This window comes from Parus major, chromosome 1A (assembly GCF_001522545.3).
Source record: "Parus major isolate Abel chromosome 1A, Parus_major1.1, whole genome shotgun sequence".
Taxonomy (NCBI): Eukaryota; Metazoa; Chordata; class Aves; order Passeriformes; family Paridae; genus Parus; species Parus major.
Genome location: NC_031773.1, coordinates 6,795,535 through 6,814,556, shown reverse-complemented (window position 1 = coordinate 6,814,556; position 19,022 = coordinate 6,795,535). Strand labels below are relative to the sequence as shown.

At 42.2% G+C, this 19,022-nt stretch overlaps 1 protein-coding gene across 1 annotated transcript in view; it reads right to left on the bottom strand.

Moving 5' to 3' along the window:
- Positions 1–19,022, bottom strand: part of ELAPOR2 (endosome-lysosome associated apoptosis and autophagy regulator family member 2) — a 92,662-nt gene that overhangs the window by 6,016 nt on the left and 67,624 nt on the right. The window contains exons 7-18 of the mRNA XM_015629204.3: positions 18,495–18,647; positions 17,145–17,233; positions 13,678–13,858; positions 12,802–12,930; positions 11,782–11,872; positions 10,749–10,851; positions 9,844–9,981; positions 9,300–9,563; positions 8,251–8,424; positions 6,608–6,797; positions 3,211–3,307; positions 1,952–2,053 (exon numbers count right to left, since the gene is read on the bottom strand). Of these exons, the coding sequence (XP_015484690.1) occupies positions 1,952–2,053; positions 3,211–3,307; positions 6,608–6,797; positions 8,251–8,424; positions 9,300–9,563; positions 9,844–9,981; positions 10,749–10,851; positions 11,782–11,872; positions 12,802–12,930; positions 13,678–13,858; positions 17,145–17,233; positions 18,495–18,647 (1,711 nt within the window). The remainder of the gene's footprint in view (positions 1–1,951; positions 2,054–3,210; positions 3,308–6,607; positions 6,798–8,250; positions 8,425–9,299; positions 9,564–9,843; positions 9,982–10,748; positions 10,852–11,781; positions 11,873–12,801; positions 12,931–13,677; positions 13,859–17,144; positions 17,234–18,494; positions 18,648–19,022) is intronic.

The following is a 19,022-nucleotide window of genomic DNA, read 5'->3' as shown; positions in this document are numbered from 1 at the left end:
AGCACCAGTGTTTCATCTGCCCAGGCTAGCCCAGCATACACCTCCATCACTGGTCTCCTGCACAGGATGGCTGTTCCATGTGAATGCTTCTATCTGGCTCCTGCTGTTGTTCTAATGATGTCTGGGTGATTTAGTCCATATGGAATGGACTTGTCCTGTCATGGTTAATTACTACAAGGATGTTCACCAGTTAATGAAGAGATAACAGCTTCTCTTACTCCAAGAAAAACTAATGGCCTATTTTGTATTCAGCCTGCAGAAGAAACTTGTACTGTCAGTGGCAGTACAGTCACGTAGATTTTGTTACTGACAATCACATCAGGTCTAACAGCAGCAATGGACAAAGGTCATGCAAGAAGTTTGGTCATGTAAATATGAAATATATTCATGCAGAAAAAAAATTACTTAAAGTTACGTTGTTCTATATCATCTGTAAATGTCCAGATCCTAATCTCAAGCACTGAAAAATCCCCAGCCCTATAAGCCCATCCTGATTTGTCAGGTATCCAGATTTGAATACCTGACAACAGGTACAATCCTCTGAATTATGGAGCATTTTTCCAACCCACATGGCATGAGCACTGACAGACCTTTCTCCTCAACTGCTTTCGTCTTATACTGTAGCTTCATGTGATACCAAACACCATGCCTGAAGGATCAAGGAGTTACATTATTGGACATATATCTGATACCTGACTGTGTGAAAACAGCTGACTGCTGAGCTAATCAAAGGGGGATTGGAAAGGAGAAGTCAGCATGAGTTGAGATAAGGTACATGTGCCAGCTGTGTGCCATTTCTGCCCATTCTCACACTTTAGGTTGTTCCTCCCTCACAACTGGTGCTCTATCACAGCTCACATCGTGTTTACCCTGTGGCACTGAGGAACAACTGAAGAATTTTCATGCAGAAGCTGGGAGTGGCTTATTGCCCAGCATTTGTAGTGAGACAGGTCCCTCAGACACCGGGGTAAGCATCTCCAAAGGTGTTCCAGTATCAATCACTCATCCATCCCCAGTGAAGTAGACTCTACTTTGTCTTCATTCAGGCAAGCACAGTTCGTGTGTCCCGAGAGGGACAGGGATCAAAGGATCCCACATTTCTCACATGGTTAACTTTTGGGAAGAGGACTCAGCTTTTGGGAAGGAGGATGAGTGAGAGCTATCAGCAGATTTGTAGTAACATCCAGACAGACTAAAATGGGCCTTGATAACCGAAGAGGAGGATTATCAGAGTTAAAGGAAGCTTCTGAAAAATCACAGTGTGTCACTAAAGAGTAATCGAATTGATTGTTTTACTGTTTTGCTTCTCTGTAATTTTTCAGTCAGGCTTATGCCTTAACTTATGTTTATACAGGCATAAACAGGATTTTGGAAGAAAGAAGCTTTTTTAAGTCCCTCAAATCAGACAGAAGGGGGAAAAATATGTCAGGCAAATTAAACACAATTGGTACAAGACAGTCAAGATACAGCAATGAAACACATAAATAAATGTATCCCAAACATAAAATAGATAGTCAGGGCTCACATAAGCATTGCAACAGGAGATTTCAAAGTTCCTAAAACAGGTTGCTCTTTTCCCAAAACAATAATTTTCCCTAGCCACTGCTGTGGATCAAGGAAGAAAAAATACCTCTCAAAGCCTCAACTAGGCAGTTTAATCATGAGGCCAAAGATTAAAATAAGAAACTGAAATAAAGGAGAAGTGAAGAAAGAAAACATCACTGCATTTTCCTTTGTGTTTAAGGTCAGAACAACCTGTCACACAACCTAAACACAGATCAGTTGGTCTGCTGGAGGCTGATAGACACTTAGGAGAAACAAGTGACTGATGAAGGAGAGAACATTCCTCATTGCTATTATATTATAATAGAAAAATCACTAATGAGTTTTGTAAAGATTATCTGAGAATCAAAGGCTTTTTGGCACTAGTAGGACTCAAAGATCAAAATACCTGGGCACAGAAAGCTCTCCTTGGTCTGGTTTGTTGGGGTTACATCTCATTGTCACAACAGTTGCACGGCCATTTTCACAGGAGGTGGTCACTGTTGAAGACCTAATGTCAAACAAGAGGAGAAAAGTAACATATTTCCACTACATTAAATGGATATTGCTCTTTCATAGGTCTTTCATAGGTCTGCAAACACTTATGCAGTTGCAATAGTAACAAAATACTAACAAAATACCCTTTACCATTCAGCTGATTTTGCCAGCTGAAAAGAAAAAAAAAAAAAACCACAAAAAAAAAACCACAACAGAATCAGGGTAGGCCTCACCAATTTATTTAAATCTCAAAATGTTCTGAGATGCCACTTGGGGAACTGCTTTGGTTTTCTAGCTAGTTTGGAATCTGCTGTGTCAAGGAGTGAACTTTCCCACAAAACAGAATAGAACAATTGCAAAGGAGAATCACAGGGGCTGTGGTTGGTGTTACTCTGCTGGAGAGGTTCTGATCACTCACTCCTGGCCCAACAACCTGAGAACCAAACTGTCCTGAAATAGCACAGGGCAAAGGGGATAAAAAATGCCTTATTCCAGCATGATAGACATCATAAGCCAAGTTTATAATGTGCTCAAAGTAGGGTCACTGGTGTGGGGTTGAGTTTGCAGAATCAGACTCATAATTTAAGCATTCACATAAAAATAAAGTGCTGATATCCAGAGTCCTACATTCAATTAAGTCCCAGCTTAGAAACACAGCTGACATGAAGACCAGCATGTAGATATCTGAACTGAGCTGATCTTTGAGCTGCTTGCTACCCAAACTGAGGCATTCCTTTAATGGAGAAGAGTGAAGAATGGGAAAAGCATACTAGTAACTGTGCATGTTGAAACAATACCTTTAATCTTGATTAGTCCTTTTTTGTAACATCAAAGTAAACACAAATGAAAGTGAAAGGAAATATGCAACCACAAGTGGACATTTCAAAGTCATATATGAGAAAGTATGGGAAGTAACAGGACACTGAAAATGGCATCTGGATGAATCAAAGCTCTGGTATCACTTCCTACGGATCAAGCCTAATTTAGGTTTGAGTAAAGAGTGTTTGCTGATTTTATAAGATGATCTTCAACATGTCAATCAGTATCAAGCAGATATTGATTAAAGTGGCAAAGATTTAAGATGGGTTATGGATCCCCCTTCACACTTTTACTTTCCTTTAAACAAATGAATACATCTGACATAGCAATAAGTAGCATTTTTTTACCTACTTGTAAAAGAAATGCACATCTGGTATTTTGCTTGGAGAGGGAGGAAACATATCTGCCTTGATGCTGATATTTTCCAGCGCTGTTTCAACAGTAGCTCCTAAAATGTGAGAAATAAAAAAAAAAAAAGAAGCAAACTATTAATGAATTTTTGAGGGGCCCATGTGCAATATTTTCTCAGTCTGAAACGTGTGAATCTCACTTTATAGCATTTAATGGCATTACTGCACATTACATACACATTTTTCTAACTAACCTTTGCAGATAAGTATGTTCCTCATACAGTTTGATTTTCTCATGTAGACATAGTAACATTAAAAAAAATTAATAAAACACCAGTGTAAATATTTATTACTCTTTTATATTAATTTAAAGCAATCACTGGATAATAAAGAAACGTAAAATAATTCAGGCTGGCAAAGAACTGCTGAAAATCTCTGATGCAACCACTCAGACCATATGCCTTGAGTGTATAATGCCCACACATCAAAACCGTGTAATGACCTGAGCAATTTGCAGTACTATGGGAGATGAAGTAACAAGACTCAGAAGGATTATGGAATCACAGACAAGCCTTGATGTCACATTTTGGAACAAATGACAGGCTGGTGTGTGAACTACATGGATTTTGAGCAAAAGCTGAAAAGGAGGAAAATGCAAGTAACCAAAGTTCTTAGGGATCTTTTCAACCCCATGAACTGAGGGTTGGAAGGAGACAGAAAATATTGGTGTTCCACTGCAACATTTCAGAAGAGGAAGCTGTACAGGAGGGGGCTGCATCCTTCTAGGGAGTTAAAAAATGCTACAACAAGAAGTGGTAGTGGTCAGAAACTGGTGAAAAGACTGAAGTTTCCCACTTGTTCTTGCAACAGTTCATAGAATCACAGACTCATAGAATGGTTTGGGTTGGAAGCAGTCATGGGCAGGGACAACTTTCACTAGACCAGGTTGCTCAAAATCCTGTCCAACCTGTTCTTGAACACTTCCAGGGATGGAGCAGCCCCAGCTTCTCTGGGCAACCTGTGCCACTGTCTCACCACCCACACAGGGAAGAATTTCCTCCTAAAATATAATCTAAATCTACTCCCTTTAGGTTTGAAGCCATTCTCCCTTGTTCTGTCACTACATGCCCTTGTAAAAAATCCCTCTCCAGCTCTCTTGAAGCCCCTTTAAGTACTGAAAGATGCTCTAAAATCTCCTTGAAGCCTTCTCTTCTCCAGGCTGAGCAATCCCAGTTCTCTCAGCCGAGGAGGGGTGATCAGCCCTCTGGCCATGTTTTGGTCTCCTCTGGACTCACTTCAGAAGGTCCACAACCTTGCTATATTAGGAAATGAAAACTTCAATCATTTTAAAATTTAGCAACTGAGATAAAAAACACGCACCAGAAGAGTTTGGCATCTTTTCTTTGTATTAGGAAAAATCAGGACTATCTCCTTGTTTTTCAAGACAATGACTGTCCTCATTCCTCCGGTGGCAGGAAACAATATTGGCATTTACTGACATGAATGTTTGTGAACTAGAAGCCCATACCTGAGAGTGACCTTTAACAGAGCTTTTGATGACAATTAATTGTCAAAAGACTTGTGGAGAGGCAATATGGTGACCCGAATTACAATGTGGCTCTCACAATGAGACAAAATAATGGTAATGGAAAATGGGTTTCAGTTCATGGACAGATACACAATGAGAGAAAGTAAATAAGAATTTATGGAGAACCTCTCTTGTTGAACAAATCTGATCTCAGTCCTTGAATGCTGATGAACTTGGTTGCTAAAGAAAGTTATGTAAATTTATCAAGTATTTCACTAATTACCACACGAGATTCTAATTAAAAAGTTAGCACTGTACTATCAATTAAGCGCACATTCTGCATTAAAAACTATTTAGCTAAGTCATTATAAAATTATCTGGCCATGGGAAATTGCCATCAAATGTGGGATGTCTCCAGGCTTCTCTAGGCATCAGTATTGAAGTGTGAAAATGCAAGATTAACATCAGGGATATGCAAGTAACTGTATAATCCATGCTGGTAAAGTGTGTAGATGAGACAAAGATTAAGAGGATTAAAAATAAAATACAGAGCAACTTGGTTGCTTGGTTCACTTGGTAAAACAGTCCCAAACAAACTCAGTATAAGACAAGTGCAGCAAGAATTGAAGGCCAGTCTTAAGAGACATTTTCCCTTGGAAACTGTAACTTTGAAAAAGCATTCAGAGTTTACATCAGATACAAGAAGCCATCATGAAAACCCTTAAGTTTGGTGAAAGAACACGGGGATTCCAAATACAAAAGTGATTTTTATTGCCATTATAACAAATTAATTACTGCAATACTATTCCATTCTATGGTTTAAGAAAATATAAAAAGTTATAGAAGGTGTAGAAAGAGCCTCAAACGTTATTCAGGTGCTCAAAATAAATACATGATAGCAAGACAACTAGAAGAACTTGGTCTACTTAATTTATCAGAAGGGTGTTACATTCCAGTACACAAAATATTTCTTCAAGAAGGAAAACATTGGTGTGATCTGGAGAAAGACAAAAAGCAAGAACTGAAAACTGAAGTCTGGAAATTCAAATAGGATACAAGCCTGCTTTAAAAACAAATACAGAGATGGTGTTTGACCAGTGGGAAAAAAAGTACCAGTGACTGTGGCAAAGTTGTTATTTCTGGCAGTCTTAAAAGTCCAAGTTGAATGCTGTTCCAAAGATGTGCTTTTGTCAAATCTGAGTTTCTGGGCTCAGTGCCAGGGAGAAAGCACAAACACTCAGTGCCTGTAATGGATAGGTGAGCAGACCAAATGACTTCATTGTCTCATCTGGCCTCAGGTTCGGGGACTTGTGAGATGGACCAGAGTAAAACTTAATGATGTGCACAGCCACGTGCTGCCCTAAGCCTCCTGATTCCTTGCCTAATTATGTCCCCACATCAGTTTCTTCTTCTAAAATTGCCCAAGTGGGATCTTGGCACAGGCAGAAACACTCGGGCTAACGTGACTATCACAGTCATTGGTCTTGCCCTGAGTGAGGTGGGTAAGAACATAAAGGACAACCAGTGCTTTTTAATTACACTCTCCAGATTTTTGTGCTGAAATGCTATGCACTGTGAGACCCACCAGACCAAGAACAAGGAAGAGTGAATAACAGAAATGGAAAACAAAAAATGTGCACAGCCCTTACTATTCTCCTCCAGCTATCAGCTGAACTGAAACATCAGCAAAACACAAAGGCATCTGTGCAAAGCTGGTTTACAGCTCTCAGGAACCATCTCAGGCTGATCTTGGGCTGCCCCTTCACTCTTCCCTCAAGTAATGCAGCTGCTGAGCCAGGAAGGATTTACTCTGCAGCCCTAAATACGTGAGAGTACATTCACAACAACAAGCAGAAGACAAACCATGTACCTAAGAACCTGTCAGCAAGGCTGTTGGACTGCAGAGCCAGGGCTGTTCGGAAGCCCTTGCTGTCTGATGGGATGATGGTGGACTGACAGACAAAAGCTCCCACAAAATTGGAAAAATCTTCTGATTCTGCAACCATGTCCTTCAGAGTTACATCTGTGATATTGTCAGTGCAAATTGCCATCTTCTTTCCCTGTGGACAATCAGGAAAAAAGGGAGAAGCTGTTGGTTGTTGATAAGATGTGGAAAAGTTTGGGAAGAGAGAGATTGCAAACTTCCTGATTGCAAACTGGATGAGATTCATTACTTTACCTTATAACAAGTTGATGTCTTTATGTGTCTGTCGTAAGAGGGAGAAACCACAACAAACTGTGCCATTGTCAAAGCTCCAATTAAAGCCTTGTACAGACTCAGAAATACAATGTCACCTCTGGCAAGTGCCTCATCAGAAATCTGTACTGTGGAGCACTCTTCATTGTTTATCTTGACAGCACAGTGTTTACTTGCAGAGCATAGTAAAATGTCTTGCAAAGGAAAACCCTATTTCCCTTGCCTTTAAATAATAAAGTGTAGAATACATTTTTATTTGGGATTTAATCCAGATAAAATATTTTCAAAGCACAAATACATGAAATCCCTAAACAGTTATATAGCCTTCAAGACTGCTTTAATGGTGTATGTCAAGATCACTGCTAGAATCAGAGCAACAGCAATGAAAGACAAATTACCAGACTCAGTTTTCCTAACAAAATGTCAAGAACTCACCACCTAATCATATGGTTGGTTGTACTGTAGTGCCATTGTAGCAGTTTGGAAAAGTGAAAACCAGAGCCACAGAGGAGAGAGCATATCTGTGTGTTTGTGGATCTGACTGTCAGCAGCTCTAATCCAGGTTAAACACGCGCTGAAGCCTGTAAGTATGCAAAATGCTGTAAAGAAATGTGACTACTCATTTGTCTTAACTCATGCAAATCCTTTGGTACATGGCAAAAAGACTTCAGAACTTTACAGGGCTGAGCATTATTGTTAACTGCACACATTGGCTTTCATGGGGCAACTCACAATGCTGGTACTGCTCTGAAAGTCAATTTATGTGTGTGACAACATGCTCTGGTTCAGTCCAAGCAGACAGAGCCTGTTTAACTCACAGACTAAACACATTTTACTACCACTGTCCAAGGCTGCAAAGTCAGCACTGTGCCATCTTGGCCACTGGCAGGCAGCAGGGTGACCAGGGGCTCTCAGGACAGCATCTCCAGTGAAGCAATGAGGGACACCTATGGACAGCAGTTGCCAGCTGAAAGACTCAAACTCTTCATTTGAGCTCCTTGGTGGCAGCATACAAAGGTCAGGGTCATGATGCAAGTGACTTAAAGGCACAAGAAAAAAAAAGCAGGGATGTGACAGGAATTTTCTTCTGAGCTTTATTTATGGCGTATAATACAGTATTTCTGCTCTGGAAAATCACTTGGCTGCTCAAAAGTCCTCTTGCACTGCAAAGCAAGATCTAAAGGGAAGTATTTACACAGTACTGGTGACAACTCAGCTGAAAGGGAGCCTTTGTCCTTTCTCAGTGTTATAGCAGAGCATCAACAAAAGCAACAAATTGGTTCAACCTCCCAACCCTCAACCCCAGCTGAGCTCACCTCATTCCCACACAGGCTGATGTTAAAGAAGTGGAAGAACTTGGTCCCTCGGGAAGTGAAGCTGGGTCCACTCATCAATGAGCCCACCTGGCTGAGATTGCTAAAATTGTAATTCATGTTCTGGTTATCCTTGACATAGGACACCAAGCAATCACTGAAGCAGGCAGAGTGGTCCTGAAAGGCAGAAACATCCATTAAAGAGCAGTTATAGAACAGCAGCAAACCATTCACCTCGGAGTTAAAGCACGGGTGCAGACAGGACAGCTTTCCTTGCTAAGGGGAACTCTGCCCTATTGCTGTTACTGATCTTTCCTTTGGGATAATTCCCATTCCCATTTCAGTCCCTTGCAATCACACATCAGGACTAAAATGTTCCCTAAGCCTGGTTTTTCTATTGTCTGTTGCATTAGCCAAGAGAATGCAATTTCTTGCTTTGCTTTGTTCTGGGTGCTTTTAGGATCCCAATGTTCCAGCTTAAAGCCCTGTAAACAGACCAAAACACAGCCTTGGTTACACTTGCATTTTGTAAAGGGAACACAAGAAACAGCTCAAGAAACAAGGGCAGGATATGAACTCAGTTGAAGACAGGCAGAATACAAACAAACTGAAGGTACTGTTCTTCCAGTACCTGTGCAGCTGCTTGAGCATGATAAATGTTTACTATTGCTTACAATTTCATGTAAGAGGGACTTGTTGCAGGTTTCTAAAGGCCCAGAAACATCATCCAGCTGAGGGAGTCTCTGAGTTTAAGAGAGCAGGCATCTGGGATAGTTTTGGTGGAAGTAATGTAGATACTTGCCCTGTTTGTACACTGTCCACACTACAGCTTCTTGAAATGAAGCTTTTTTTGAGCTCATGTTGTCACTTATCTGATTATTTACAAACAGAAATTAGACTAGTGACCTGTTTGGAAGAGTAGGCTCATTGGTCATAGCTATACTCCAGTGCCCACAAGGAACCTGCCTGTAAGAAAGCACTGAAAACAGCACTCTGAGAGCTTCCAGCCCAATAAAGTCTGCCCTTGACCCAGAAACACTCAGGTTCAGTACCTTGGTGCTCTTGCTGCCAGGCCCACATGGGATGCAGGCCTCCCTGCCATACACCTGGTGGATGGACAGGAAGGTGTTGGCCGGACACTCCTTGCACTGGCTTGTCACTTTCTCGATGTAGTGTCCTGGCGGGCAGGGCACGCAGGACGAGCCGGACTGCTCGGAGCCCAGGGCACAGGCCCGGCAAGAGGAGGCGACTCCATCCACTGCGTTGGTCACCGTGATGGAGTAGATCTTGGCCATGTCATTGATGAACTGTCTGCTCTGGAATGAGAGACAAGGAAACCACCCCAGTGTCATCACACCACGGCACTGGGACACCACCTGCATCTCTGTGTGCCAATTCAGGGATCAGCTTATCCATGGTTCTGGCCTTCCTCATGGATGATTAGTTATTAACAGCTGCCTCCCAGGGGCTGCTTTGTGGTGAGAGCCACTCACCCCTTAGGAGAGACCCGTGAGCTTCAAGAGAGGGCTAGAGCTCTGGCAGTGAGTGTCCAAGGAATGCTGTGCTGTAAAGCCCCACTCATAAATAAGTACTTACATCTTGGCCCTCATTTATTCTCTGAAAGGCCCAGGTGAATGTGAAGGAAGCATTTTTGGAGATGATGTGAGTGTAGGATTGTCTTTCTTTACTTCTTTCCCATGATTCCACCACATTGGTATTTTTTCGATTAACATCCTACAAAATTGGCATAATTAAATTTTAAAAAAAAGGAACAAAAAGTGTGGTCATACTACACTAAGCACCAGTGTTTTATGATGTAGAGATTAGCATATAAAAAGGACTCCACAATTGCACTTAACATTTAATAAAGCAAACATACTTATTTTGTTTTGCACAAGTGACAAATTTTCAGAATCTTCTAAATTGCCACCTAATTGCCAATCAATTCTCTTTAAATTAAGAGCAGGTTCCTTTAAAGAGACACTAAATATAAAAATAGAACCGGCTTCCCCTTTCAGTGGAAGGGGCAAGGGAGCCACTGCAGATCCATTTGCCCTCCTCAGCTAATGGACTTTTGAATAAACATCTGTCTGCTGCCCTGTTGATCCTCCAGGTCATTGACAGGATCAAGTCTAAATTTCCAAACTGTCCTCTTCCCATCCCTCTGTCCCACATCTTGACTTGTCACTCTGTTACTAGATGCTAACTCAACAGCACAAGAGACACTAATAATTTCATCAGTCAATTTAACAGGGAAGAATTGGCTCCTTAGTGTCCAACATTTACTTTTAGAGTAAGCAGACAGACAGGAATGGTTCACAATTCACATAATGGAGGAATTTCACTAGGTCATTCATTAAATCCTTCCTGCAGGGGCACTGCAGATATTAAACTAATACCATGCTTAATCATAATAAACCAAGTGCAACTAATCACACCTATGCAGAAGTATTAAAGTGATGTGTGGAATACCAGTCATGGAGAAAAGAGGTCTCACTTACAGCCATAAAGTACAGCACACAATCTGCTGAACAGATGGTCTCAAAAATAAAAGTAATCCGTCCCAGTTCTGACCCAGTTGCTCCCGTCACTGATGTTGGAGGTCTGTTTAACAGAGAAGGAACAAAACATTTACACAGTGCTCTCCAGACAGGCAGCAGTCAATCCTTCAAATTCCTTTTTGCACAGTGAAGCCATCAAAGTCCTATCACAGAAAATGTGTCCTTGCAGAATGGTGGGAGCCTCTGCATTGAGTATCAGGTGCAGCAGGGTCATTTTTTAAGTGTCCAAGTTCTTGATGGTACAGTTCTCTCCTTATAATGAACACCCAAATTTGACCATATTGGCAGGGAACCTTATTATTAAAATACATTACATACTTCAAGTGATTTACACCAATGTAATTGCATCTACCCCAGCTGAAAAACTGCAGAAGGAAAGTGAGGTTCATCTTCCACACCTCACCAGTCTCAACATTCAGCACCTGCTCTGAGCTCAGAGTCTAAGATCACTCTTTTGACAGAGACACAAGCACCTCAAGCAGGTATTTCAGCCTGTCTGAGGGTTCAGGTGTGGTGGGATTCCCATTCTCCTGCAGTGCCTGCATCTCCCTGTTGGCTCCAAGGGAAGCACAGACTCTGCAGGCTGCCTGGAGCCACAGGGCAAAATAACTTGGCTTTCACTAAAATACTTTTAGGGCAGGCTCCAGTATCTACCCCATGGCAAGTTTAGCTGGTTACTGTGGAATAATTTAGAAACAGCAGGATAGCAACATCTTTTCTCAGTTTCCAGCCAGCCAACTGGCTGTACCTTGGACTGAAGCAAATACTGCTAAAAAATAAGGTCTTACACACTTGCCTGCCTCAATGGACAAACTGGGGACATGGGAATAAAATTCAAGATTCCTCTTGTCTCTTATTCATTACATTATTCCACTTCAGAAAGGAAGACTCAGATCATCCCTAGGATAGTGTGAAAGAGGTATAAGAGACAGAAATAACTGAGAAATAGATGAAAAAATATCCCATTCCTTACTTAAATCCTGGGATGTGCAGGCTCAAGATAAGATAGTCATTGTCAGAGCCTCCTGCTCCACTCTGGATGTGATCACCAGCCACCTCCCAACCTTCACAGGACAGAAAAAGAAAAAAATTTCAATGAATGGGTGGCAAAAGAAATCTACATTACCATAATTTTTAAACAATTCAGTAATTCAGAGTATTTTAAAGATGCCTGATATAAACTATAGAAAAATATCATGATGCTTTTGAATGAAGAATTTTAACAATTGTATGAACTGCTGATTTTAGAGGCAATTGTCACCTTTCAAATCAGCAAAGCAATTGATATTCCCTGACCTGTGCTGTGCAGCTCAAGGGAGATGATCCATCTGATATATTTCAGCCTTAAAACAGATGAATCAGTGAATCTGCGTGTTAAATGTTAAGCACATACTTCAGTTCCCCTCTGCTCAACACATATAATTCAAAGCTTGAGTTGCATCAGTCTGACAGGATGGATCAAACTGAGGAAAATCTGTCAGAGAAGGCTGGAGAAGTCCCAAATAGGATCATTTTCACCAGTGAGCTGTGACTGCTCTCTGCTGCAATTTTAGCACATGTGCAGGGAGAAAGCTGTGAGAACGAAAGGAATAAAATCATAGACTGTAATTAAGTTTTCAAAAAGAATTATGTGTGACCTCGATGGGCATAGTTATCACAAAACAGAAAATGAGATAAACTAGGGAGAAGACAAAACAATGCTTTTTTCCATGGGGATATGAATGCATCTGAAGATGCATTAAAGCCAGTGGTGGGATGAGTCTTTGCTGAGGGGACTTCACACAGCCTGCAGCTCCTGTCCTCCTCTGGTATACAAGAGGTTTTTTTATTGACATTGCTTCCCACAGGAAATTTCAAGCCTGGTGCAACTAAAGGGAAGGGAGGAAACTGTGCTGTGAGTCATGCACTAAGAGCACATTCATTTTGATGGGTACTCCATTACAGCAGGGATCCATGCAGGAGACAGGCACACAATGCAGGGAGTTTGGCTCACCATTCATCCCATCACACTTTGAGTTGCCAACATTAAAGCAAGATGTCTTCATGTTTCCTGGCAGGATGTTCCACCACTTATACTCAAATCCAAGTGCTGGTTCAGTCCCAGCAGGGCAGGCTTTGCACTCTAAAGGTGAGAGGGCAGAAAAGGATATCACACAGCCAAGGCACATGTCAAACAGTGTTTTGAAGAAAATAAATACTGTTTTTTACTCTCTGATGCAAATAATAAGCAAAGAAAATAATTTATTTCCTTGTAATTAAACAGTCAAAGACTTAACGGGACCAGGAGAGTGGAAGTGAGACCAGCATTTTATAAACTGTAGATCATAACCTTGTGGTAAGTAATCTGCAACTGGTCCCCCAAATCACACTTCCTTTTAATAGATTCACATGAAGGTTTGATAAACAAGAGTTCCCACAAAATGCTGTAGGGGACCACTGGACCAATGTGTCCCAGAATCAACAAGCCAGAGTTTAGGCTAGACAATGTTGCCAGGGTATTCTCCTGACTGCACTTAAAATAAAGTTTTCACAGGAAAAAAAATTGTCATGGACAGGAGAATGGTTGAGGAGGAATTGCTGACTGCAAAGGTTCTGATTCCCTTCTCAGAATCCCTTAAAAAAACTCTCAGGATGTTTATATCAGCCAAGAAATGCATCCAAACCACAGCAGGTCAACTTAGAGCAGCAAATCCCTGATAAGGATTGGCTCAGGAGAGAAAACAGGTATCCACATCCTGCTCTCCAATGTTATTTAATGAGTATTTAACACATAATGAACACTGCCTTATGATGATGTGTCACTAAACTAGTCACATGCAAGCAGATGACTGCTTTTGGAGACACACAAAATTTTATTGCAGACTCCTACCCTGTGTCCCATCTGAAAAAGTGCCTGGTGGGCAGGGGGTACAGGAAGATGAGGCGTTGTTGTAAAAGCCAGGATTGCAGGGTGGACAGTCCTGCCTCTCTCCAGAAGGAGGAAGGCTCAGTGCATCGGGGAGATCCTCTCTGCAGATCTTGGGTTCAATCCACTTGTACATGATCTGAGTCTGGAAGGAGGAGACACAGCTCACACGGTGTACTATGAAGTTTTGGGACTAGATGCACCAATGAAGGTCCCCCTGGTAAACTAAATTAGGGTATTCCCTCATCAAAGGCCAAAACCAGACCTTGCATATGCAGGACAATAAAGGGAAGCACAAGTAAGGGCAACGGAAGTGACTGGGTTCACAGGAGATTCCAAGATATGAGGTTTTAAGGGCAAAACAAAAATGTGAAGCTTAAAACAATTACTATTTAATTAGTAAATTTCCTATTTAATTATTCAATTTAATTCCTATTTAATTAGTAAATTTCCCATGTAAGCAGTTCTGAGGAACATCAGATAAATAATTCTAACTGGATATGCAATCTCTGCATTTTAACCACAGTAACACAAAATATAACTTTTGGTGTACAAAAGCCCTTTATTGGGAAGGCATCTCAACAGAGAGAACCTCAGGTTCTGCATTTTTAATTCATACTGGCCTGCTCTTTGAAAAGTTCCCAATTTCTCTCCTGCCATTTTTCACCTATTGAGAAAATGTCAAACCCATCCCCAGGAGCTCTCTGCAAGCCCCTCCAATCCATCATCACATAAGGAGCAGTTTACAAACACTAACATGAGTCAGTCCATGGTGTTACCATACACAACAGTATCACCTCTTCATCATCACCCTCCTTGGAGGACACAAGTTTCTGTCTTCAGGAGAAGGATTGGGTGAGATGTGAAGACAAAGTTGTGTTTCAAGTTTCATCTGACTTTGTGTCTCTCTCTGAAAGGGTTTTATATCTCAAGATCAAACTCAGCTGAGTTCCACGGCTGAGAAACCCAACTGGCAAGAGTTTAACCTGTCCACAGCTCCCACTCTGGGTACTTCCACCCTTTGGTCCCAGTAATCTGGGATCTTTGAGGCCAGAGGCTCAGGTAAGGGAGATTTCACCTTCTGAATTTGATACAGAGCCCCTGCCACCCTGGGCACTGAGCTGCTTGCACTCAGGGTTAGCCCTCTGGTAACACAGAGCACTCGAAGTATTGATACTTCTTGAAACTGTTTCAAAGAGTAAACTGGAAGCAGCCTCAGCTCAGGCTCAGGCCCTGGTTCCTGGCAGCTCAATTAAGCCCAGGCTTAACTCTCCATCCCAGCCTGTGCTTTGCTGCAGCCACGCCTGTGCCAGGTCATGTTCCCTGGCTGACCCAAACCCTGACTGACCCTTGGACACAACGTCCCAGCTTGACACTGCTCATGCCCTGTCTCCATGGACTTGTCTGGCCACCTTGGTTAAATCTGGCTCAGGGTCTGCTCTGCCTGCCTTGCTCAGGCACTGAGGGACTGCTCCTGCTGCCACACTGCCACCTCTTCCTATGGATCATCCTGTCCTTGCTGCTCCTCAACACTTGGAGGATTTTCTGGAGAATCACCCTAGAAATACTTCAGCAGCACCAGGGTGTACAGCATTTAAAATAAAAGGCTCAGGAGCTGGCAAAGCACCTGTGTGGTTGCCCAGGGCCCAGACACACTGCAAACTACAGGAATCCTACGAATCCTACTGCATCTGCGCTGGGAGAAGAGGGTGACTGTGGTCATGTGGTGAGGGGTTTCTCAGACTGGGGCTGAAGCATTCAAATTGGGATTTTTAAACCAGCAGGTAGATGAAAAATCAAGAGTACAGTGCATAAATTTCCAGAGGTCCCTTCTACACATGGAGGAGGACAGCAGAAGGGAGACAACAATCTCACCAGGTTCAGTGAAAACCTGGTGTATTTTAGCAACCATGGATCAATAGGCTGGTCCTTTACAGCCACTGTTCCCCTGTAGATGGCCTGCAGAGTCAGGCCCTCTCATTGAGCTGCATCACATGGAGAGATGGCTGGGGGGTACAGAAAACCTGAACCAGTTTCCAGAGGTGCAGAGAAATGAAACCAGTCCTGAAAACCCAGCCAGTATCTGTGTGCCTGTGACACCTGCTGCTGTCATTGCAACTGGACAGTGAAGGGTGTCTGCAGAAAAACCCACTTTGCATTCCAATAATGTCCATCTGTGAAGGGGAAAGCCAGTGAAAAGGCAGGAAAATGGTCAAATAATAGGAACTTGTTCAGTGCCAGGGAGACTTGGACCACACAGAGCAGTGAAAGAACAACCCACAGGAGGCTGCAATTAAAGCTGTACCTGGGGATGTAGACATGAACACTGCTGCTAATTTCTTGAGTCATTAGAGACAATTAACAGAGCAGAAATCAATGAGTCAAGACCAGGTTGCAGAGGCTGACAGCTCTGGAGCTAATCTCACTGATGCTTTGTTATCAAATCATATGAGCTCTCAGTTGCATTTTAGAACTCACTCATCAGAAGACTACAAAATACTCAATCCTGCCAGCAAATATTAGGCCAGCAACATACAGGTGTTAGGGAATTTGATTATTTGCAATTCCATCTGAGAGATGGGATCTAAGAAAGATGGGAAAAGAAAGAGACTAAACAGGCCTGAACATGTGGCCACAACTCTATGGGCTTCCTATAGGAGTAAACAGGAGCTCCTTCTCCAAATTCCTCCAAAATCCCACTTGACTACTAAGACAAAGCCAGGCTGCTCCACTAGCAGATCCCTCTATGAGAGACCAAGTGGATCTAAGGTCTCTGGGTGAAACAATGTCCTGAGAGTCCAGGTGATTTGAGGCATCCCATGGGACAAGGACATTACCAGCAGCCAAGCTCCTGCACGTGAACACTCCAGGCTATCTACCATTATTTTACCTTACCACAGGCCCTTCTTTGATGCTAAAACCAAGAGACATGACCCACATCACACCTATGCAGCCAAACACTCTTCCACCTGAAACAGGGATGGTCATATCCAATGCTCCTGGGCCATGGTATCACCTGTATTATGCCTGAGCACTGCTGGGACAGTCATCACAAGCTTAAAGATTATTAACACAAAGATTATAAACAGCTAAAGAGATGGGTTTGTGCTGGAACAGTACTTCACCCTGTGTTCCAGCAGCATGGAAGTATGGAAGTAGCCCCAGTGACCCCATCAGACCCAGCACAAGTGCAAGGAGCTTATCATCTCACCACAACACATCCCTTAAGCAGTCCCATGTCTGGCAGATTTTTACAGAGGGCTGCAGAGAGGGCAGGCAAAGGACAAGCCCAAAGCCTCAGATTCAATACTGGAAGCAAAACTGGGAAAGTAATTGGGAAACCGATTCCTAAAATGAACTACCTTGTTTTCAAATGCAGAGACAGCAATAAGGTCAGTGAGTTTAAAAATAATATCATGCCTTCTACTTACTTTTCCCTCCTTATCACATGGAGTATGGATCTGGAAAAAGTCTTTGCTTGTGCATGGAGGTCGCTCTATGCATGCACTGGATCCCTCCTCTAAAAGAAAAGGTGAAAAACAGGATATTAAACTATCAAATGGTCCCTGGAAACAAATGTAACAAGCTTGAAATGTGGAGGTTAAAATGAATCATCAGAAAATTATACAATGTACATGAAAAATCAAGCTCTTAATGGAGTCTGCATGAACCTTCCCCTGAAATGAAGCAGGGGAACAGGGAAAACACTAGCTATGCTTATATTGCCACACTGAAATTCACTGATTCAGTGTACATAGGGACAATTATTAGGAAGGAGTTTTTTACTCTGAGGATGGTGAGACACTGGAACAGGTCAGCCAGAAAAGTTGTGAATATCCCATCCCTATAAAAAAAGGCCTGGTTGGATGGGGCTTTGAGCTAACTGGTCTAGTGGAAAATTCCCTGCCCATGGCACAGGGGTTGAAATGAGATGATCTTTAAGGTCCTTTCCAACCCAAACCATTCTATGATTCCCTCAAACCCTCACCCCTTCAAACAGAAATTTATACATTTTACCAATAATGGAAATATTTTCTCATTTGGTAAAGAACAAAACCACACTAATCCTGTAGAAACTTCCTTACAGTGCTGGCCCAATTTTTTCTTTTGCCGGATAATTTTGCAATATTTCCATTCCCACTGTGAGCACAGGCACAGGTCCCCAAGCATTTGCAACCATCAGTGATACCAGATGCTATGGTCAGTAACTGATTCTTCAGGAACTTTCTAAAACTACTACAAGGAAAAAATCTGAAGACCTTTTGGCTATGAAGAATATATTAAGACCATGTCATTTGAAGATCACCACCTAACCATAGCTGGAAATGCAGAGGATTTTGGGACTAGGTTTTGCAACTAGATCACCACATCTTCCAACCACACAGGAGGCAGGGGCAAGCCAGGGGGAAGCATTTGCAAAGGACATTCCTCATAACGTGCTAAGGCTGAAGGCTGCAATGAAGCAAATTCGTGTCATCACCAACCTATGATACAAATTGCCACGAGAGGGCACAGCACAGCTGTTCTACTTTTCAGAAAAACTATCCCCTTCCAGGTCACAAAGGTCTCCATCCCTCCATCCCTCCACTGATGACACTAACAACGTTTGACTGTGGCCCATTACATATCTATGTGCCCTCTGACTTTGGGAAGTCATTCATTTCCCCTTTACATATCAACTGGAGACCATCATTACTGGATACAACCACTCTCACTTCTGAAACAGCGTCTGTGCATATTCACACCTTCCTGGTTTTGCTTATCCCATTTGGTTTATGTACCTGCATAATACATTTCTTCTTTACACTTGGTGCACTCCTTAGCCCCTTTCTCAGAGTAAGTGTCTCGTGGGCACACCTGGCAGCCAGATGCACCTGGTTTGTCACTGAAGGTACCAGGCTTGCACGCGAAGCATTCAGATGTGTACGCAACTCCTGCAAGAAAAATCCTGGGTAAAGCACTGAAAGAGACACATCTGTAACTGCTGCCTACCTGGGTTTATGGCTGAGAGCAAAGCAGCTGTATAAAACAGCATAAAAATCACACTGTTTCACCACTTACTTAAGACAATTTTGCTTTTCTGACTTATAATTTAGGTCTTCAATCTTTATACCGCAATGAAAGTCTGACTCCTCTAAGAATCTTATATGACACTCCCTTAATAAGTAATAGAACTTATTACTCTAAGTGTAATAAGTTCTATTACACTTAGACCAGGACCAGAAGAGCATTTCCACATAAAACAGATCATTTGAATATTCATTCAACTGTCACTGTTATGATAGATGTCCATTTATCACTGCTGAGAG